The sequence below is a fragment of the Pseudomyrmex gracilis genome, unplaced genomic scaffold (assembly GCF_002006095.1).
Source record: "Pseudomyrmex gracilis isolate BER0280 unplaced genomic scaffold, ASM200609v1 scaffold_19, whole genome shotgun sequence".
Classification (NCBI taxonomy): Eukaryota; Metazoa; Arthropoda; class Insecta; order Hymenoptera; family Formicidae; genus Pseudomyrmex; species Pseudomyrmex gracilis.
In genome coordinates, this window is record NW_018020603.1 from 355,632 (window position 1) to 376,983 (window position 21,352).

Consider the following 21,352-nt stretch of genomic DNA (forward strand, 5'->3'; position numbering starts at 1 on the left):
GAACGGCGGAACTGAAGTCATATTTTTTTTCTTGCACCTACGCCGCGCGCCAAACGAATGTTGTGAATAGGACAAATGGTACACTTGATTGATCATTGACATCGTGCTCTCTGCCAAATGACGAATCATACGGTTGTCTTATCCGTAAAACGGATATTTGAAATTTCGGGGGAAATGCGTTTTGGGGGAGAGTGACCGAAAACAATAGGTTTGTTACGGCAGCGTTGTTATTGATTTCCGATTGAAAGAGGAAACTGAGGAAGAGATATTTTGACGCGCCGAAGGCGCAGAGATAACGCATAGACAGAGATTTCGCGCATTGTGGATTTTGTACGTGGCGTAAGAGTTTGTTCTGCTTACAAAAATCGCGGCGAAATTGTGAGTAAATTAAAGGAGACTAATTATGGAATATGCGCGTTCGAAAAGATTCTGCAGTTTCTGTGATATCCAGCCACGTTAAAGCGTGGCTCTCTTCGAATCATATTACAATTATACTCGACGTAATTGTCACAGCACATTTTGTCCTGTTCTATCTCTCTCTCTCTCTCTCTCTCTCTCTCTCTCTCTCTCTCTCTCTCTCTCTCTCTCTCTTTCTGTCTTTTTCTCTGTCGAGCTTACTTAAGCTCGCTCCGTTGTTAACATTACACAACTCATTGTCGTCACCTGCTACGTAACAGGATTCGCTCTACAAAGCCCAATTACCAAGATCCAGGTTGTTCGTTAACGTAAAACGTAACTTTTCAGTCACTCGAATATTTAAACAACTAAATCTTTTTACGAGAGATACAAAATTAACAAGAACGTGTATGTGAAATGTGAACGAGACGTGTGACGCGTATGTGAGTGAGATGCGTTATAAATATTAATTAGTTTTATGTTAAACCGGGGTTCTCTCCGTTAATATAATAATTTATATATTTTATGTTAGTTATTATACATTTGTTATTGATTTTTACATACATATCTCAATTAAACCGATATTAAAAGCGGACTTGTGTGTGTTACAAGCCTATATGGTATCTGCGAACATCTGCAAAGTGTTATTACCAGATTATTATCTCGTTATCTGATTTTCTCGCAAAAGGAATCTTCTCGGTTCGCGTAAAAGAAGGGTTGTAATCACCATCGTGGCAATGATATCCGCACTAGTCGCGTGAGCCGCTCTTTCTCGCCGATTGTACCGCAAGCTTGTTCGCTTTGCGTTGTGCACGTTTATCGTACAAGCTATCGCATAACCCATTCTCTTCGTCTCTCGGACGACGTCCTTCACACACCGGGTGCAATAAACGTCCGCCCTATTATTTCCTCCGTTCCGGCTTTGTTGCCGGCGTCTGATAACTCCAGCGCAACCATCTCATCGCGACTCCAAACACTCCCACCTCCTCGTCCAAAGGATTTCAGGGTTGCACTCCTTATACCGTGGAGGACTTGCCGAGTAATAATGCCAGGGGAGAGCGCCTGTAGTTATGAAGAACCTTCCACGATCTCGCAATTTCCCGGTTACGCCGGTATCCGGTGAATAGCTGTCCTCATTCCATAACGCGCGTGCGAGCTCAGAGTTTGTATATGTGGCTGGTATATATGAGCGCTGACGTACGGAGAGTGTCGCGGATTTTCCAAGCGAAAATTGAAATTCGTCGTCTTCTCGTCTCGGGGTTTCTATCGGTACACAGATCTTCGGAGAAAATCGCGATCCATTTTCGCGAAGCCCAATCGTCGCCAGTGACGTTATCGGATTTAGTCAAAACGATGAAAAAAAAAAAAAAATCGACAAAGCGCATTTAGAAAAACTAAACTGCTTTATTTCTTTTTCGCTAATTGTTTAACAAAAGTTTTCTCACACATTGATTTCATCGTATTTTTGATTTTGGGAAATTTTTTTACCTCACTGTAGACTTTTGAAGTTTTGGAGACGAGAGAAAGTAGTACGATAACCAATTATACCGAGTTTCGACGAGAAGTTTCTTTCCGCGTCGCTGAGCGCTATAATTATTTCTGTAATTTATATCAAAAGACCGCGCGATACTCTCGCGCGCGCAACTTGTACAACTTTTATCTATCCAACATTCGGCGCACTCGAGGAAACGTCGGACTTTGACAATGAATTCATGATGAAAACTCGCAGATATCTTGTACATTTTCATAATTTTGTATTTAGCAGTAATTTTTTTTCTCTCTCTCTCTTTCTCTCTCTTTACGATAACTTATCGTCATTTCAAGTAATTTGTTTTTTCTTTCACTTTGTCTTTCTTTACTGATAATTCATCGTCATCGTCATTTTCAAGAGAATCCAAAAAAAAAAGTTTTGCTGTTTGACTTTGAAGTTGTTTGCATGATACTTGGCTCAACGCGGTAGTGTTGTAATATACCTAGATGATTTTTGCATGACTGAATGCACTTACATTATGTGTATTTATTCGTGGAAAGTAATGACTGTGTGTGACGTCTTCTTTCAACCATTTTCAGCTTGACGTTTTTTTTTTTTTTTTTTTTTTTTTTTTTTTTACGTGTCGATTTCAGCTTTCTTCAGTTTCGACACGATGCGATTTTTTTTTTTTTTTGATCCTCTCTGGTCTGTACGACTCTGAGAGGAAGAAAGACTTGCCGCTGCTTTTATGTCACTCGCGTAGTCGGTCGACACGTACTTCGGTTTAATGGCAAATGCGTTTGTGACGTACATCGTACATCTTCATATACGTGAGGGTTTTTTCGTTACATTTGTCGTGATGTGTCACAATTACGCATTTGAAAAAAACAAGACTGTTATTAGTATAAAACACTCGGTTTTACAATTTAACTTGCGTAGTACCTGGACGAGAGACACAATTAAACAGTTTAGTCACAAGCAATGTATAATTGACTTGACACGCGGTTTATTTCTCGTATGTTATTATGCTGCCATCATGTTGGATAATTGTGGAATTTGAAATTGGCACAACTGCTGTCGCGTGAAAATAATTAAAATTTGAAAATATTGGTTTTTGTGTTTTGCCTTATGAATTGCAGAAACATTTTGATCGTGTAAAACTGCTTAAGTATATATCTGATGAAATTTCATCCGGTATTGGTCGCAAAGCTTACCCGCTTTACTTTTGCTTTCTTTGCGTACTTATTATTTTTTCCATTTCACCTCCGTTTCCACTTCTTGCATCTTTCATTCGTATGCCCGCGGGCGACGGAAAATGCAATCATGAAACTCGACGCGATGCGACGTAGCGCTGGGGAAAATATGTTCGCGGTTGATAAGCATGACTGTACGAGTTGCTGAGCTTTTCTCGCGAGATTTTCAATACTTTTAAGCGAACCTCTATCTACGACTTGCACGAGAGTATTCCAAGCCATTCGTGTTGGCACGATTATTCTCTCTTCTGAACAAATAATCGTTTTTTTTTTTTTTTGGTTTTTATTTTATAAAAACATGCAACTTACGCTTATGATATTTTACGGGATTTAAAACAATATTACTATATGTAATATCAAACATAAAGCTTTCAATCTCATATTATAATTACTTGTAGATATCAATATTAGCTAAAAACTATACAATCTCTCGAGATCTGTACAGATATAAACAATTTTTCTATTTATGTGCATACATGCCGACGTTTAACAATTTTAAATATTATGGTAAAATGCTGTGTGTGTGTGTAGCAAGATAGTTGTAAATTGACACAATAATGACAGAAAATCGTTTTATAAAAACGTTTTATATTAATCAAGAGAGAGAGAGAAAAAGAGTAAAAAAGTAATAAAGGTTTTTATAAAATAGAATTGTCGATGGAAGTTCAGAAAAGGGATGTGTTTTAGTGGTTATTCGGTAGAGAGTATTTTTCGCGTGCGCAACGCGCATCTTCTTTGTCGATCCGTGTTCCATGGGATTAGATATAATGGCAGCGACGGGTTGAAACCCACGGTTTGCAGTTTTATCTACTTCAAAACTTGGTCTCGAAATTGCGATTTTTATGCTTTCATTTCGATTTTTTTTGAAAAATATCGCGAAATGTTACAATATAATCTTCTCGTTTTCTCTGCAATATTTTGAACACACACGTCTATTTTCAGTCGAATATTTCTTCCAAAATCCATTATAGTTTCCATTTATAATTATAGTTTCAATAAATGTTTCGACTTAAGTGGTTTGACGAAACAGAACTTCTTAACTAATAAACGAGATAATTGATAGAAACCCTCTGTGTGATTTATATCATACGAACCGCTCGCGCTTGTGCTTTAAATTTTGTACAGTTCGCAGCGCTCGCTAAACGGGCACGCTCCACCCGAATTTTGCCCTCTATAGGCTTCGTATCCCATGGGATACGGAGAGATATATAACGTTTCCCTAGTTACCAAGGGTTACCCATGAAGTACCGTCAGATGTTGAATTCAGTTTGACGTCGCGCTTCCATCGACGTACACGCGTACGTCGAAAATCATGTAACGGCGTCGTCGGGAGGTTATTTATTAATTATCGTCGACACGTGCACACGATCGCACGTCGACGCGATTGCGTACGTAAACGCGCATTTCTCGCTACCGCTCTCGGTTGCACTTTTTTGTATTCCGAACGTTTTCGAAAACGGTAAACGATTTTCAGTGTCAACTCGCAGCTCTCGGCGCGCGCGCGCGCGCGCGCGTGTGTGTGTGTGTGTGTGTGTTGTTTACGCACGTAGTTATTTAGCCAGTGCACAGCGAATAATAAATATTTGGCTTGCTAACGAATGGGAAGTTGATTATCTGAAAATTTGAATATTCGTATATTTATAGGTTCTCGTGAGATGTGCCGTCGCGCGATACGGGATTACAATTAGTTAGAATTTCAGCGAAATAAAACTCATATATATATATATACATATATATGTATCAGTTATCGATTCGCACATTTTTCGACAATGAAATTGAACGAAGTTCTGAATTTGGCGGATCATAATATCGCGCGCATATCTTCGTATAGTTGTTTATAGTTTTTGCATCTTTAAAAAAAAAAGAACCGGATTGATCTTATTGCATTTACTCCGTTTATTTTATCTCTATCGGATTTATTTATGAATTTATCGTGCTTGCGTTCGCACAAGCAAACTAAACTTGTGGTTTACGATGCAAATCTCATGAATAATTTCTCCCTCCTCGCTCTTTCATTTATGTAACGATTTAAAATCCAACTCTTTGTTGTTTCCAAACACACGATTCTATTGTGCTTAATTGAATGCGCTTGTTGCCGATATTCAAGACTTGTTATCGCACATGGAATCGATAATGCAATTTTGACGAAAGAGCTTGGAATGAAAATTAGGGGTGCAGCTGGCGAAATAGCAAATGAAACGAAAATCGATACAGTATATCCAGCTTTCCCTCTGTCTCTTTCTCACGTCTCCCTCTTCGTCGCGGCGAAAACCCGGGCGTCACTGGACGAATATCGAATAGGAAAACGAGGAACTGGATTTGTCCGTTCGAACTCTGCGGTTGGTATAAACTAAAGCGTTTTATTGGAGCTCTGAGTGTGAGATGTTTCAATATAAAAGGCACATTTTTTTTTACTTCGGTTTTAACAAAATTTGCTTTCAATGTTATTAAATTAAGACACGTGAAATATAAAAAAGAAGATGATATAATATGGTTCTCTATTTATAATGTGTTTTGTACAACTTGTATCTTGTATAATAATCGATAGTTTGTAACAAAAACACTTAAATTTATATAAATATATAATATAAAGATTATTATTAAATAAATATATATATATTATATATTTATAAACACACACAATGTATATTATAAATATATATTATTAACAAATATATGTATATTTGTTAATATTAATATATTGTTGAGATAATAGTTTAAATAGTTAAGAACAACAAGGATGTGTGTGTTAATTAAATAAAGTCTATCTTGAAAATATATTTACAAAATCTCTAAAGTAAAAATGCGTTGTAACATAACTGTTGTCTTTTGGCTTGTTAGCCAAACATGACACTGCGTAACGTCGGACATTTAAATTACTTATTCCCTAAGTAATCACTAGAATTCATTATTTAATAACAGACATAAACGGGGTCATATTATCTTATACGGAGACCATATTATCACCTTCTTCTTCGTGTTATTTAAGCCGTAAAGTATATTCGTAAACATTTTTACACATTTCTTTACATAATAAAATAACAGTTGCAAAATACATACGTTGGAAAAAACTACTATCGCGTTATGCGCGAGAGAAATATTATTTATTAAATTATCGAGAAATATTATTAAAATATTGATCTCCTCAAGAAGTGGTTCGTTATTGAAACGTTTCTCGTCTTTGATACAAAACATCTATCATAATATTGTGCATGTGACAGCTACCACGAGATCCATAATTACATTTTCTTTACACTTCGTGTAAATACGAAATTCTTTATCGATTTGACGTCAGACAAGATATGCCGTGGTATTTTAAATATATCGAAGAAGTTCAAACGACTAGGTTTCAAAGAGCGAAAACTGATCGTTACGAGAGTCTCGAGTCGTAAAAATAAATATTTGTACGATATCTCGTACAGGAAAACGACATCATTAAAGATTTACAGTATATATAAATATCTTTTACCTCGCGTCCAATAACGTCGGTCGGAGTTTTTTTGCGCTTTTCTGCACGCTGACGGCAACATCCGATTTCGAAGTTTATATGTACGCGTTTTTCGAAAATCTTTTTATTACGATGAAATTGAATCTTTTGCGCGCTCTAACACTGTCTCGAACGTGAGTTTCATGTTTTGACATTGTGGGTAGCCGCCTGTACTCGCGCATTATACGTCACATATAATGCGAATACCGGGGGCCGTGCGCTGGCCGATATGAGCCGACAGTTTGACACACGAAGATTTGACATCCTGTCTCTGTTGATATCTTGATGTTTGACCGGAGGAATTTAATTTTCGTTATAACATTCTTTTATTTCTTTTTTTAAATTCCATCCCGGTTGTTGTCGTTTACTATGGAAAAGAAAAAAAACATTAAAAAGAACGCGCGTGTTAGCGTTTTTACGTGATTACGAAAGATGTATTATCTCGATCGAGCAATTGGATCTTTGTGTAGCTTGTGTACACGATATTCTCTGCAAAAAGAAAGGTTTTTCTTTGAGGATTAAATTTGTAAGCTTTCTTGCTTTTAACGTTATTAAAAATTGATGTTTCATAGCGACCGATATATACGCCGCACGGAAGCTTCATGCAAGATGACGAACTGTGCAGCTTTTTTATGTTATTTTATTTTATTTTTTTTTCTTTTTACGTTGCATGATGCGTATAGGCGATTGCGATAACATAGTGATGGATTACACGGGAAATTTATTTCACGGTATGGAAAGTGGAAAATACTCTAGACGCGGAAATATTGACGCGAAGTTTATGCGAGAACAACGTGCTCTATTATTAAAAAATACATCGGATTATAGATTGCTCGTAAAAACCCATCATCTGTTATATGAAATAAATACGTGTGACAGATATAAAATTTTCACCGGGGGAAGCTCGCAATTGAAATTTGATATGAAAAAAAAAAAAAAAAAAACGCGGATGGCATTTGTTTTAATTCCGACGTGTGTGTGTATGGCGCAGCTGCAAATACTTATCGTGTTAAATTTTCAATCAATTTGTCCAAAAGAACTCAGAATTACCGGCAAATTTTATGTCGCGTGAAAACGTACAGACGCGTTTCGGTTAATCCAGGTCGCATGTGAGTTTTTTTTTTTTTTTTTTTTACACGAGAGCTGTTCCGGTTTAACGGACGGTGGCGGGAGCAGTTAAAGTGCGAACGCGAGTTTCTCGCTCGCGAAATCGGACAGAATCATCGGCATTGCACCCTCGTTCGATCCGGCTAGATACACCAGGCGGTAAAGTGACCGTATCTCTCTCAGCAAAGGATAAAAAAAGAACTTGTCAAAGTTTGGGTGCGCGCGCGCCACGCAAAGTGTAAAAGACTCTGTGCGATGGATCGGAAGGAGTCGCAGCAGACCGGCACGTCCTCGGCCGCGTCCTCGTCCATGTACACCGGCACCTTGCAGCTTCGCTTTAACGTAAGTGAATAAAAAGGAGCAGAGCGCACGGGATGGCTCTTTGAAGTCGGAGAGAAGCTTTACGCGGCGACTATTCACCTAGAACACAGTTAATATCTAAAATTGACCACGTTTCGGTCTCTCGTTTGTTTTCCCTTTTAGATTCTTCGGTCGGTATTTCACGCCAGAATTAAAAATTGCAACAAACAAAGTGTGTGTGACATGACAGTGTGATATTTAATCTTTTGTATTTGAAAATACGATCAATACGTGCCGATGGCAACAGCAATTATCTGCAATAAACTTGCAATTGAATTTTTTGTTTGTTTTTATAAATTAAATTTTGGCATGCGTTTAGTATAGATATTTTATAAATTAGATTAGGCGTGTTGGTTTTGTATAAAATTCTATCATATTGCATCGCACAGGGTGAATAACAAAAACATCAAAATTTGTCACCCTTAGCGAAGAAATTTCACGTAAAATATGTCGACGATATATCGAAATCGGAGGCTCGTGAATAAAGACGCCCGTTGCCTTTGGCATTGATACACTATTCCGAGGTGTATCCGGAGTTTGGTTGTGTTCGATAATTTTGTATACCCTCGCTTTGTTCACGTCGACGATGTCAATAACGATGTCGTTTGAGAAAAATGCTCGAATTTTTTTTTCCTATGTATCGTCACTGCGCGGGAGAGGAGGACAAGACGCTCGCGCGCTTTGAGCGAGAGAAAAAGCAATTTGCGATTCTCGCGGAAATATTTCATACTAAAAACCGCGAACGAGACGACGTGCAGCATCGAGGATAAGCATGCGAAGGAAACGATAGTACAGTGAAATTTTTCGTTGGCCGCTCGTAAGTCAGCTCGGCGAGACACGCTCTGTTGTGCAATCATTTCTCTTTTCTCAGCTTTTCTATCTATCTATCTCTTTCTTTTCTTTTTCTCTGTTCAGCATCTTTTTAGTTTTCTCCAGAGAGGGTTTCTGTGCCACGACGTCGCCGTTCAATGTCTTGCTTCGCCTTGTCCGTATTATATAACTCGACTTTTTTTTGCACTTACTCATGTTTCTTGCAGTCACGATTTTTCAGTTCTCGAAGCGCGCGAGCTACGAATCTTGTCCTTACGTATGCATGCCTTCGACGATTATATTACCTACTGCGAAAAAGCTAGCGAGACAAAAAACAAATTTTGAACATCATAGATCTCTATATCGCAAGTTGATATAGATTTAATTTGTCAAAAAGAAAGCGTGTTGTTGCCAAAAAAAAAAAAACAAAAAGTGAGTTAAGTTGAACGGTCGTCTTTTATATTCTTGGACGCGTAGCGACAAATAATGTATGAGACGATCGAGAAGTTCCACGTCTTCGCATGCGGTCGCCACGTTGCACTTCGGGTAACGAACGACATTACTGGGTAAGACCCATCGCGTCGCTTATGAGGGAATATTTCATAGTTTGAGAAGTTACCTTCGTAACTCGCGCCGACGACTTTAACCGGCCATATATCTTCCAGTCGAAAGCTAAAACGCATAACTTATGCGCCGTTCTTTGCGAAGCTTTTCATTATCCTTTCAAGCATCCTTTTAATTGGTTCACGTACAGATCGATTGCGCGCTTCGCGAACGGAATTCTCAGTGTGTCTGTGTGAGAAAGAGAGAGAGAGAGAGAGAGAGAATAACTGATTTTTCATTAACACATTTCACGAAGTTTGTTTTTGGCATCGCTCGAACGCTACGTTATATTCTATGCAAATTTTATTACGGTGTCGAATAGCTGTATAATTCTGTCGTGATGCGAACAATAAACATAATTTTCTTGCTCAGTTTCGGGGGTAGGGAGACACGTTTACGCGAGCGTTGTTTGAAACGCTATGGGGCGCCAAGTTTTACGTTCAACTTTCTACTTACTTCCCGGTAAATTGCTTCTCCAACATTTCGACGGATTGCGCTAAATGGAACGTCAAAAGTTTTGTTCGTGTCCAATTTTCTTCGACGAGCCGTTTACTCACGGTCTGACCGCGAGCGGAACTCGCTTCTTCGAAGGAAACACGCGCCTACAACATGAATTTGTGAGGCATTCTGCGCGCTATCATTTTATTTCCGAACTTTTGTTCAATCATCTGAAGATTTCGACTTTTATCATTAATTCTTTTATTTATATTTTTCCTGTATTATCCAATTGTTTTTTAAATATATCTTAGAGTGATTAAGTGTTAACAACAAGCAAATATAATAACATATATGATTACTATTGAACAGGGGGTGTCCGGTAATATAATCATCCGCTCGTGGAGAGATGCGGAAGGTTATACTGATTGTGAGTCGAAAAGTCCTGATATCGATTTGCAAGATTTGCAATAATTCTGAGTTATTAATTAATTTATTAACAAGTTTATTAATTAACGAGTTATTAATTAATTTATTAACAACTTATTAATTAACAAGTTGTTAATTAATAAAGATCCACGAATTGAGCGTGCATTCACGTGCCCGGCGTTTTGCGCGCTTATGGTTGCTACGCGCGCGACAACTCAACGGGATGAGTTAATATTAACAGCATATAATATACATATTACATAAAATTCAATAACTAACGATGATTAAACGGCAACAGCATAAAATATGTTCATTATATGCTGTTTATATTAACTCTTCCCATTGAGTTGCCGCGCACGTAGCAATCATAAGCGCGCCAAACGCTGAAACTGTCTTTTGCGCACGAATGCACGCTCATTCGCGGATCTTTATTAATGAATAACTTGTTAATTATATTGCGAATCTCTGCATAGTGATACAGGATTTTTCGACTCGGTATAATCTTCTCTATATATCTGCCCACCCTGTATATATGATACTTGAAAGGTTTACGTTTGTTTGAAACGTGTTAGGTTTCACATTTCACATTTTATGTCTTTTAGCAAGATTTCGTTATCTGCTCGTACAGTAGACTTCAACAAATCGTATTCATCGGATTGTTGAATCTCCTTTTGATGTTACTCAAGAAGCTTTCTGCCAGATTATATCGGAGTAATTTCACACGAAGATTAAAACTTGATTGCCAATGCGTATGAAGTTTAATGTATCCTATGGGAGACAAAGGAAAGCGTTGTTAAGTGAAAATTAACAAAGTTATCTTGCCACGTCACTTAATTCGGTATGTAGAGGAAACCCGGTTCGGGAACTAGATGTCACACACACACACACCGTGTTCGTCGTCACACAGTTTATATCTCGTTTACTAACTACAGAAAAATATTCTTCTGTATAATGCAGGTCGCTATTATTGTGCTGGTCACGCGTAAATAGCTTTTAGTAAAAACCTGGCATGTGATATTTAATACAAAAACTTTTATAAAAATTAGACATAGCGAGTAGATTTTTGTTTTCTACGTGTTTTTTTAGTGATAAAATTTCTGTTTTCGCAAAGTTTCATTTTAGACATGAGAAATATACATATAGTTTTAATGTGAGAAATATTACGCAATTTTAAATCATTTTTCTTATATTTATTTAACTGTCATTGCAACAAACTTAAAAATGAGGTTTTCGAGATGAGTTGATTCAAATGGACGGGATTAATTGTCTGTGTAGTACATTTCTAAAAAATTATTATAACTTCTCTTTAGCGTTTATAAAAATCATTTATAACAATTGTTTGTTTTAGAAATCAATGATTATTAATTATTTATACATTTACTTAAGATATGCTTTAAATATACTTGATATAATTTCACTAACTGTAATGAAACATAAAAACAGAAATGAATTAATTTACGGTTTCTCTGTGTAAAAGATATGACAACAAATTCTGGGTAAATTGACACAATTTACACAATCGTATCTAGCACTAAAAAATAAAAAAAAAATAATTATTCTGTTTTTATAAAGATATATACGATTAATATGTTTCTTTTTAAATCTGAAAGATGATCATTATACACAATATTAAAATAAATATTAAATATCAAATTATTTTTTTAAAAATGTACACACTATTACAATATTGCGCGCGTACATTTAAAAAAAATAATTTAATGTAGATGTCATATTGCGTTTCAGTTTCCCTTAATTTAAGAATAATTTTATTTAATGTTTCGGACATTCCGATTCTGACGAGAGTTCGTTGTTTCGACAAATTGTATGTAAAAGTTTTAATCATATAATAAATTCGAAGTTTTCAATATTACAATAAACGTATGAAAAATGATAGATACCATATATCGATTTCTTGAAATAAACTTTCAATATCTACGAGAATTTATTAAGTGAACTAGCCAGTAGAACAAAATAACATAATTAGACATTTAAGAAAATATTTGTATTTATTTAAGGAAATACAAAGAATTGTATATTGTGTAAAAAAAAAAAAGAACTTTGCGTACTTTGTGTACTTTGCTAAAATTAAATCTTCAGTATAAGGTGATACGTACCCATTAGCAGTCTTGCGTCTTTGTCTTATGACAAAACAAATACAGCATTACAATGAGTCCATATTAACAACAGAACAATAACGTTTGTCTAGCAGCTTTCGTGTTGATCTTCTATCGGAAGTGCATGTATGCATATTAACGTATGCATATGAAGATTATGCTAGTGCAGTTTATGCTAGTAAGAAGCAATAACATGATCCTATACGTATATAGTATTCAATGCGGATAAAACGTGAACACGTAATCAGATCAAATCACGATTGTGATTTTAATTCATACTCTGACGATAACAATTTTCCAAGTTTTCACAAAATTCTATGAATATGAGATATTATTGCGTGAGACTGTCGTGAATTTGAACGAGTGATTTCTTAGTACTCTTGAGAGAAAAAAAACTGCATGAATTTTTACACGCAGATATTTTTAATTTTATTCTGTATAACGTTCACAATAGCAGGGATACCAGATATCCGGTGAAATTCTCACAGCTCCTGTTTCATCGAATTCAATCCTACAGGATTTTCATTGGTTACTACTGCGGAATGGAAATGTGTCAGGCCATTGGCTCTTGCTATTTGAATGGATTCGAGTGTTCGGTTAACGTGTTCTATCTACGGCCTACGATCACTCTTCGATTGATTGACGTTCTCTTTTGTTCTCTTCTCTTGTATTTAAGTATGGAAAAAGAATGTGAGAATATATTGTATTTGGAGAGTAAGAAAAACTGTGTATGCAGTGTAGACAGTTTTACATACAATGTATATCTCGTTATATATAGCAGAAAAAACGTGAACATAGAAAAACTTTATGTTGCACAAGTCGAAGTTCTAATTTCGCTGTTCGAAGAGCGAATTTTATAAATTTTCTAAATAATATTGCATTTTTTAAATGCAATTTGTTAAAATTTTGTGGTGTTGCATTAAAACGTAACGAACTCTTTGCGTGTGGCATAACTTTTATTAACATGAGCGGAACTTTTTGGAAAGCTAGTGTACATTCAACTTTCCGAGCGGCTAGTGACACGGAAGTAACACGCGATCGATTATGTCACACAGAGAGGGATGTAAATAACTCCACTTTGCATAGGAAGCGGAAGTAAAAGTACCGCTAAGTGGATTAACGGTCCTCTTCTATGTCATAAAATATTGCGTGCGATTTCGTATATTTGAATACAATAGGGGGTAATTCCGATATATATGCCGCATCTATTGAAAACTTAATTCAAGTATTAGTTACACGATGTGTTTAAAATAGATAAACTTTATCAATAAAGATTTTATATTGTCTTTTACTATTAAAAAACTCACGAAATATTTGTTCTTACACTTTTAAAAAACACTTGCATTTTTGCTATGTATATATATATATATTTTATAGAGATGGGTCATATATGGCCATATATAAGATTCATAAGAAATTTATGAATATGGTCTTTTATTTATCTATAAAAGCTTACAAGTTTCACTCAGAATTAAATATATAAAATATTGAGTAGAAAAAAACTTAACAATTATATTATTAGTATGAGGATTATTAATTTTTTATTTATATCAGTAAAATAATAATTTATAAGTAAGAATCAGAATAAAATATTGCGAATTAAATACCTTTTTTATTACTAAAATATTTACATATAATATTTATTATCTGACATTTATACTTACTTGTTAGATAACACTGGATAATAATAAGCTTTTTAATAAAAATAATAAACAGTAAAAATTGTTTAACACTTTAAGACAAAACTTATTTCAACAAAAACTAGAAATGTGATATAAATTACAAAAATCTAAAATGTTATAAAATGTCGTATAAAATAATTTTAGGTTTTAACGTTTAATTACTCTTATTTAAAAGACTGTGGAAATGAGTTACGTTACTTATTACGTTAAAAAATTGACTGAACTGACGATGGTTTTGTTAATAACAAGTTGAAATCACAACAAAATGTTAACATAACATAAAAGCATGTGACAAAATGGTTATGCGCCAATTATTTTTATTCTTTCTATTTTGTTTTATCTAAATGGCGCAAATATTTCAGAATTACCCTATATATACATTATACACTTTTGTATATATATCATATCATGATTATTATTATATTGTATTATTATATTATCATACGTGAAACAAATTGAAGAAAAATAAAATAAAATAAAATAAAAAAGGTAAAATACACGAGAAATACACAAGAAATTTAGCCGCAGAGATGAAATACATTCGTAATATTGGGTGTGAAAAGTATGTAATGTTAAGCTAGATACACGGAACTAGCTATAGCGGATAAAGTGAATTAGCTAGATTAACAAGTTAATCTGGCGGTTTTGCGACAGTCAGTTAATTTGTGTGCGTTCAGCAGCTGTGTGTATGCATTATATGTATATTTTATATATATATGACATTTCCGAGAGAGAAGATCCCGAACTGTAACGCAAGTAGTGCCGAGAATAAAAAAAACCTGGGGATTTTCTTAGCTTAAATATATCGTCGATTGATGAAAAATGCGTTTAATAATTTGACGAACGGAAGAATTGATTATTGGATCTGCGGGAGCAGAAGTTATCGCGGTGCTAATATCTTTCGAAGATCCGTTCTTGTGCGAAATTTAGTTTCTTCTTCTTGATATTGGATATTTGATATCGGAAAAGAAACGTAACGAGAATAACCTCTAAGGAACATTTCATGCCTGGCGAACGTCACGAGAATTAATTTTATCAGTAATCAAGCGCGAGAATCGGATTAAGACTTGGAGCGCACTTGTACGGGGAAGGCGTAGTCATTTCTATTCAATCCTTTTATCTGGAGCGTCGCGGATTAGCGAGACTTAACACAGTTATTAACATTGTTATCGTAATCCTCTTGCGAAGGGGGACGACAGTTCCATAAATATTTTCTTGCCTCAACATATATATTGTGTTTTATTGTTTATTTTATTCAAAAATAGAGTAATTCTTTCTCTCTTTTCTTTTTTTTTCTGTAAAGCTCACGGATTTAAAGTAACGTTCTTTTATCAAAGTGGAATATTGTTTGATAAAAAATTTTTAATAAATAGTCTACTTCTATTCGACATCGTGCGATTTCTAAAACTAGTCTTATTCCGATATTATATATATGTATATATATATATATATATATATATATATATATGTATATATGTATATATGTATATATGTGTATATGTATATATGATATATATGATATATATTTCAAAGGATTTTCAGTTTTAATGGTGTGTTTTAATGCATATAAAGCTTTTTACTGCAAGATATTAAAAAACTTTTAATATCTCTTGGTCTCTGAGTTCTTTATGCGTCTCTCGTTTTATGATCGTAGTGCTATGTAGTGTATGTACTACATTCATTCGGTGTATACAGAATTCTCTCTTTTACATCTCTTATAATTTATCTTAACAAACTCATGTGTATTCTATATATATTTCTATGGCAGAAATAATAATTTTGCGATGTTTTATTTACAAATGAGTTATTAAAATTTTGCAATTTATTTCGAAGAATTATTTGCGTTAGTCTCCATCTACACGTATTTAAAATTCGCGTGGCGATTTCTCTCTGGTTTTGTGTTTGTGTCTACATTGTGTGTTTTTGTTCGAGTTAGAATATAGTTAACAATTCTGCGCAAGTTGGCGCTGTAATGTAGTTGCAAGTATCTCTCTAATTCAACATTTAAAGCAAGATTACATGTTAATTAGATCATCGCTGATGGTGATCTATGTGTCGGTGCCGATGAAACGTCGTGTAGCGGTTGCTACAACTAACCGCGGGAATAGAGGCTCAGTACGTCGAAAGAGCTTACGAGCGATCGATAGGTTTGTGCGGCAAATGTAGCTCTACAGCAGCAGGGCAGAAGCAGGCGATCGACCTGAATGTTTCGCGAAAATATATTGTACAAAAGTATTGTTATTTAAGCGCGCTTGCGATTCTCGCTACAATATCGTGCACAACAGAGAGAAAGAGAGCTTGATAGCTAACATGCCTGTAGAATTCTTTTACATCGGATCGTCAGGTTGTAAATGTAAGAGAATGTTTTTTTTATAAAAAATATTTTTTAAAAAAAGATATTTGTATAAAAACCTACAGGATATTTGTATAAAAATATGTGCACACGCAAAAAAAAAACAGTAGTCAGGTGATTATCGCGGTAAAAAATTGCTTTTTAGAAACTAAACTAAGCTTCTTAGAGTTTAAAAACTTCGGAGCCGAAAAGATTCTTTATTAATTGGTTTTTTCTTTTTATCAGCTGACACTTTTATTCAAAAATATAATTTTATTTTTACTAAAGCTTTTGTGAGTTTATTTTTTAAAAATTATTACGCCTTGACGCGCGTGTATGCCGATACACGATTGCCGAACCGTCGATTGTATTTTTATATCGGTAATAATTAAAGTACGCGGCGAAGCAGAAAATTGATTCGATTTGCAGTAACTACAAAGTTTGAGTGGAAACCGTCTAAATGCTCGTGTCCGTTGAAAACACGTGCTTCCGAGTCGACACGTAAACTTTTGAACAAAGAATGTGTCCCTTATATGTCGCACGGTTTGACTTCCAGCCATTAGATGGCAATTTGCAGCAGTTTCGCCGGTCCGCATCGATTATAGGCTCGTATGTGCTGCGTCACCGTTGCATGCAGCAAGCACTTGCATCGTGCTTCGTGGTGGCTGCATTTTACGATAAAGGTTATTAACCGGATCAAACATTCGTGTGTACTAATCGCGTTATTTTCGCTTCTCTTGCAGAACGTCTTGCGGGAGTTGGAGCAAAAGAAACCACAATTGGACGAGCTGGTTCATACGGCCGAGAATTTACGCGCCGACACGAATCGACAGCAGTTGCATGGCAAGGGTAAGTTTTTTTCGTTTTGTTTTTTTTTATGTTGTACTTACAACCCGCTTTGTGTTTGATATCACAAATCTCTCGACTCATCGTTTTTTTTTTTTTTTTTTTTTTTTTTTTTTACTTTGAAACAACGTGTTCGAACGTTCATTTCCGNCGGCCGAGAATTTACGCGCCGACACGAATCGACAGCAGTTGCATGGCAAGGGTAAGTTTTTTTCGTTTTGTTTTTTTTTATGTTGTACTTACAACAATCTTGCTTTCTGATATCACATGTGCGTGGGCGCATCTTTTTTTTTTTTTTTTTTTTTTATACACATTACTTTGAAACAACGTGTTCGAACGTTCATTTCCGAGCTTATTACACATATTATTGACGAGTACCGGCAATAATCCTTGAAAAGTAATTTAATTTGTTCACAAATCCGAATTACCGGACGCAAATTTTACGTGGCGAATAATGAAAATATTTTTACGGAAAGCATTCGATAAGTGCATTGAGATCTAATGGATTTAATGAGTTTCTGTCGTCGTAATTGATACTAGAGAGGCAATCCTGCCTGCGTGGCACTTTCCGCAATCGGACGAAGTTTAGAAGTTTAATTATCGGCTTTGATTGCTCGCCCGAAGACTGTAATAAATTGCAGTAACTGTCGATCGATGTAAATTCGATCTGCAAATCGTTCTGAAATTAATTGTCGTGAAGCAATTTATCATTGAACGTTGTACGACAGCGCGATGTAACACAAAGGTATTACTACTTCTGCGGTTTTTCAACCGCAGAGAAGTTCAATAATTTTTCAATAGTTTTTAACCACGTGTTAATATTTTATATTTTATTCTCATGTAAAATAACGTTTTGACGTTAAATATTTTACGCACTATCTATAGCCACAATAGATATATATCGTACACTCGTGCACACATGTATTTTATTACATAAAACATATATATAACGGAAATATGTATAAATGCGTATCACACAAAAAAAATCGTAAAATGTTATAATAATTCACGGTATTCGTGCTTTGCCGTGTGCAATCAGAGTTAATTAATTTAAAAGTTTTTGTCGCGCTTCTATATACAGACTTTTAAAATCTACGTGAATAGGTGCAATTTGAAGTCGATGAAAGAGATTACTCGCGGAGTCGCTAATTATTTCAAGCTTCCTGAAATTTCCTCTTCTTCCATTGAGCATTGTTCGTCCCACATTAGCCGCAGTCATTGCGCGTCTAATTCTACCGGAGCGCATTACTTGACTGGGACGACGAATCGTCTATTGTTTTCATCGTTCTTCTTTGTTATTTAATAATATCTTTGCGTGAATACAACTTTGCGGTACGTTAAATTAATAAAACTCTTTAAATATTACAAGAAACAAGAATTACATTTAACATTACGCTAAATTATTAAATAGTTTGCAAATTAAATATATTGCTACTTATTTCCTAACGTCTTCTTCGAACTGGGTTGAATCAGTGTTTTTTTTTTCTGCTGAAAATAAAGTAAAACGATAATGAATAAAAAAAGCTGCGGTATTAATCGAGACAAAAGCAACGTTCTACCATCTCTCTACGGTACGTTTAATAAATCACATCGATCTTTAGGTCTGTTGAACTTTTTAGTGGCGAACGAGGCCTTATCACACGCTGCTAATCATTTGTTAGCGACCGGCTCTTGCGACTTACGAAGTAAATTTTTTCCTGTGACCATAGATTACCGCGGTAGCGTGTCTGCTTCCTGGACTTGAAATGGCTTAACACGCGAGATTGATCCTTTCTGCAGGGCAACATGTGTGCAATTTTTTGCACAATTGCCTGTGAATGTTTGAATTTATGTATTTCACGTGCACTTTGTGTATATTAGCAAAATTGCGCGCATTTAGTTCTCTTCACAGTTGCATGTAGTTGTTATAAATTTTTAAGATCAGTAATAAATAATATTTAAAGTACGAAAAAAACATCTATATAATTAAAACGTAATTTAGGAAACTGAAAAGATCGTTATAATAATTATATTGTTTAAAAACCAGATCTCTGATTTGAGACTCACAAACGTCTTTAGTCCGAACGTATTAAGAATTTTTGTAAACAGAAAAGCAAAAATGTGTGTGTTGTCGTGAAAATTTATATTATATATATATTGCATGTACAATATTATTATACATTGTACGTAATAATATCGAGAACGAGAGAAAGACACACTTTCCAGTTGTATTAAGGCACGTGTATATGCGCTTGTATAAAGTGTTGCAGTTACCCGCTGGGCTTTAATTACGAGCACGAAACATATACGGGACACGCTACCATCCGCACATTTCACGTGCATAGATTGCCACGTTCTCATCCCCGGCTGTTCGCCGGTAGAGCCGCTTTAAGTGGCGTTAACTCGCACCGTCTTGGAATTGCCTGGCGAAGTTGTCTGTATTCTCTCAGCTCGGTTCCTACAACGTTTTAGCCCTTCTAATCAGTGTAAATTTATGCGTCTCGGAATGCATACGCGATGATGCACCACAGTGCCGCGGATGTGTCACGAGAGAGTTGGTTTGTGTCGTAAAGAAAAAAAAACGATCATTCGGCAAATGGTACGGGATCGGTGTTTTTGACATCATCATTTATCTTCCGATATAGACGTAAGAATAAATTGAACATCTTTGCTATAACAATATCGTATTTGCGGCTTTGTTGTACTCGCTTTTTGTGTGTCTCGGGTTTTAGTTTGACGTTCAACGTATTCGATATATTCGAAATTGTCAAAAGTTTGCGGAAACTAAGAAAGAAAATACTATGCGAGGTCATAAATTTCAATTTGCTGCATTATTTCGTTTCACGAGAGACGCGTGTTGCGGTTGAAAAGTTCGGGTGTACCTTGTACGAGTGATGCGCAAGTATCGACAATATTTGCAGCAAATTTCAGTTCACTATCTTCGCGTGAGTTTAAGATAACAGTATAAATTACGGATTTTGAACTTGCAACAGTTCAACAGTGTAATCTACGATGCATACGTTTGCATATTTCATTTAGTGCTTAGCTCGTAAATCAAGAATATCGGGTAGACATAATACATCTCGCCCGCATAATGAGTTAATTGCTGTTGGGCCCGGAATATCGCTGCCTATGTTATATCTGTAGTCGGTGCTGCGCGTGGCTCTTACAATTTGCCCAAATAAGCTCAGCAATTTATGTCCGCGCAAGTCCGGAAGAGAGAGAGGGAGAGAGAGAGAGAGAGAGAGAGAGAGAGAGAGAATGAGTGAGTGAGTAAGTCTCAGAAATCGATTCGATGTCTCAGCGCGTTCCGAAGTTTCTTCCTACTTCGGCGCTATAATTGATATTGCGCTTGAGATAGACTTAGACGGTACCTATATACGGTATCGGAAATCTTTTATCCCGTTGTCAAGAAAATTTGTTTAAAGTCGCGCGTCCTCGTAACCTTCACTTGAAGAGATTTCTCAGGGGATAGATTTCAGGAGCTATACGAGTTACCCCGAAGGGATATTTTCTACCGAAAGACCGACTTATCGATTTTCTTTCAATCGTTTCCATACCAGCTGGTTGTTACACCAACACACGTTGCTTTATTCTGCTAAAGCCTAAGTAGATCCCACTATAGAACGTATAGTCGTCACATCGATTCCTTCTCCCCGGTGGATTTTGTATTCCTGCCTGTGTTCCCTATGACTTTCCTGACGAATGAGTAGAGAGAGAACGAAAATGGAGGAAAGTATCTCGAGATAAGCCTGCTGCCTGTTTCTATCTTCCGCAGTTAAGACCCGGCTTTCGCGCGGAAAATGCCTTCTTGTTTTGTCTTGACGCATACACTCGCTTTATCAGTGTTGTTCGAAATTAAAATCGATCAATTAATCCGTCGCTAAGGCATCGTTTGTTATTCTGTCCGCGACGTTGAAAAATTTCCGTCCTTTCTAACATTGAAATACTTTCTGACTAAAGCTACTTACTTCGTCATTATTCATATTACATAATTATTTTTATAAAATATAATCTTATAATATAATCTTTTATTAATATGTGTATA

At 35.7% G+C, this 21,352-nt stretch overlaps 1 protein-coding gene across 10 annotated transcripts in view; it reads left to right on the top strand.

Annotated features, from left to right (window-relative positions):
* The window catches only part of LOC109851730 (dystrophin, isoforms A/C/F/G/H-like), a 401,655-nt gene that overhangs the window by 96,229 nt on the left and 284,074 nt on the right, over positions 1–21,352 (top strand). For all 10 annotated transcript variants that reach the window (XM_020422083.1, XM_020422086.1, XM_020422091.1 and 7 more), the window contains one exon: positions 17,223–17,328. In XM_020422083.1, coding sequence (XP_020277672.1) covers positions 17,223–17,328 — 106 coding nt within the window. The remainder of the gene's footprint in view (positions 1–17,222; positions 17,329–21,352) is intronic.